This window comes from Fukomys damarensis, unplaced genomic scaffold (assembly GCF_012274545.1).
Source record: "Fukomys damarensis isolate Sample0158 unplaced genomic scaffold, DMR_v1.0_HiC HiC_scaffold_12, whole genome shotgun sequence".
In the NCBI taxonomy this organism is placed as follows: domain Eukaryota; kingdom Metazoa; phylum Chordata; class Mammalia; order Rodentia; family Bathyergidae; genus Fukomys; species Fukomys damarensis.
The window spans coordinates 54,096,188-54,098,561 of record NW_022900924.1 but is presented as its reverse complement, the minus strand read 5'-3'; the positions used below and the strand labels follow the sequence as shown (position 1 = coordinate 54,098,561).

General features: G+C 47.3%; 1 protein-coding gene across 1 annotated transcript in view; it reads right to left on the bottom strand.

The window, feature by feature from the left end:
* Osbpl11 (oxysterol binding protein like 11) overlaps positions 1–2,363 on the bottom strand; it is a 66,025-nt gene extending 63,662 nt beyond the window's left edge. The window contains exon 1 of the mRNA XM_010624567.2: positions 1,877–2,363. Coding sequence (XP_010622869.1) covers positions 1,877–2,016 — 140 coding nt within the window. The 5' untranslated portion in view covers positions 2,017–2,363. The remainder of the gene's footprint in view (positions 1–1,876) is intronic.
* Between the last annotated feature and the right edge of the window lie 11 nt (positions 2,364–2,374).

The window sequence follows — 2,374 nt, the reverse complement described above, 5'->3', positions numbered from 1 at the left end:
AAAAAAAAAAAAAAAAAAAAAAAAAAAGAACAAACAAAAACAAAACCAAACCTTCTTTGAATGCCTTAACTCTGTCAGTTGTCAGTTTCTTGTTAATTTCCCCTAATAGCATTTATGACTTCAAGAGAATCTAGTTTGAAACTTACACAACCATCAATACCCTAAAATAGATAGGGCTCTGAATGAAAAATGTAGACATAAAGTGCATTGCTTTTCAACACTTACCACCCAGTGCTAAGAAAGCAGTTTCATTTTTCAATTTGAGACCAGAGTTCAGAGTTCAGGATTTCAGAAGACTGACCTCTGTCTACCTGCAGTCTTATTTTATTGGGCTTTTTTTGTTGTTGGTGGTGGTTTTTTAAGACAGGGTCTAGCTATGCAGTTCAGGGTGTGTCCTTGAACTCATTACTAGTCCAGGGTGCCCTCAAGCTCTCTCCTGCTTCAGCTTCCTGAGTGCTGGGATTACAGGCATGTGCCACCACACCTGGCTTGTACTTTCTTAAATGATATCAAAATACCCCTCAAAGTAATTTATACTCTTAAATGATTAGTTTTAAACCATAAAATAGATAAATAAATAAATCATGCTGATTCCACAAGCGAGCCCAAACTGGATGTGGTGGCCCCCACCTGTAATCCCAGAACTTGGGAGGCTAAAGCAGGAGGATAGTTTGAGGCCAGCCTGGGCTACATAATGAGTTCAAGGCCACCCTGATCTACATATGGAGACCCTGTCTCAAAACATAAACAGAAAGGGCCAGGATTTAGCTCAGTGGTGCCACCGCCTGCCTCAAAAGCCCAAGGGCCCCATTTTGACAAAAACAAAAAACAAAACAAAAATGAAGTGAGCCCATATATCTCACAGGACCTAAATATAGACCTGTCCTACAGTCATTTACTAATAAAAAACTGTCACCTCCACATCATTTTTGTATACTACTAGTCGTGCATATTTCCCATTTTATATATTATTCATCATAAATATGTCCTTCACAAAATCTTTGCTTAAATTCTTTCCAGGTTCACACATATTTCACAAGCACAAACAGCACAAGGGCTAAAATGGACTAGAGTTAAGGTACCCAGGAAATTAACCAAAACTTAAGAACTCACTCCTTTAGTTTCAACACCACAGGATATACAGTTTTCATTCTTAACATTATGGTGAGTAACTTCCCCCTATTTGTATAAAAAACCAAGACCAAAATAAATCGTTGATTCTCCAGGACATTTCCTGTTCCTGAAGTCAGTCTGTCTTTCTTTCTTTCTTTTTTTGACAGTGTCTCGTTGTGTAGCCCAGGATGGCCTTGAACTCACAGCAATCCTCCTGCCTCAGCCTCCTAAGTGCTGGGATTCCAGGCCTTTGCCACCATGCCTGCCTAGCTTTTTTTTTTTATTTTTAAACTTTTCATTCGTATCAGTGAAAACGAACAACAGTAAAATTTCTCATCAAAACACAGCATTTAAGTGGCCTGACCAGCTCAAAGCTGAAATATCTTCAGGCTCAGGTTCTGCGTGTCAGAGGCACCAGAAGCTCGATACCTTTGCCCATGTGTCCCAACTGAGTTAACAATTCCTGACCTGAGTCTATCAGGGAAGGCAGGCTTGTCAACAGATTACAACACAGGCAAAACCAGAAGTGAGTAGTTAATGGCTCGCGCTGCAAAAAGCGCGAGCTGGGGTACATGTCTACATTCCTCAAAAGGTGCCGGCTGGAAACCTGTTGCATGAACTGAATCTGCTAATCGAAGGTGAGGGAGGTCCCTAAGGAGACGTCAGCAGCTGCTTCTGGAAGCCACCGAGCCGCCTCATCTTCCGACAGCTGCCATCCAGGCGCCAGCCTCCGTCCCCACCTGCACCCCGGAGAGGACCTCACCTGTACTGCCAGCCCTTGGCACTGCCACCCCTGCCGCCGCCGCCGTTCTTGCCGCTCGGGGTCCCCGCGGTGGCCAGCGCCTCCAGCCTCCCCTCGCTCTCGGAGACTCTCATCGCGGACACCGGCTCGCCGCTCTGCATCTCAGCTCCTGGGTCCACCTGCGCTTCCCGGCCGGACAAGTCAACTCCGTGCAAGAGTTCCGTAGGCGCCTCCTCCTTCTCTTTGAGACCCTGATGTGATGATCCTAGCCGCTAAATGCGACGGCGACACGAAAGGGGACCGCCACTGGCCCCGGAACGGAAGACACGCATCTCCGCCGAGTTAAACTTTCAGGACGGCGGGGGCGGCGGTGCGGACAGATACCCTTTCCAGGCACACGGAGCTCTCTCCCTCCTGGCGAAAGCAAGGAGGAAGGTGTCACCCAGCTAGAGGACTTGAGAGGAGACGCGGGATCCGGGGCGAAGGGCGGGCGGGGACCTGCGGCCTGGCCTCGGCGGA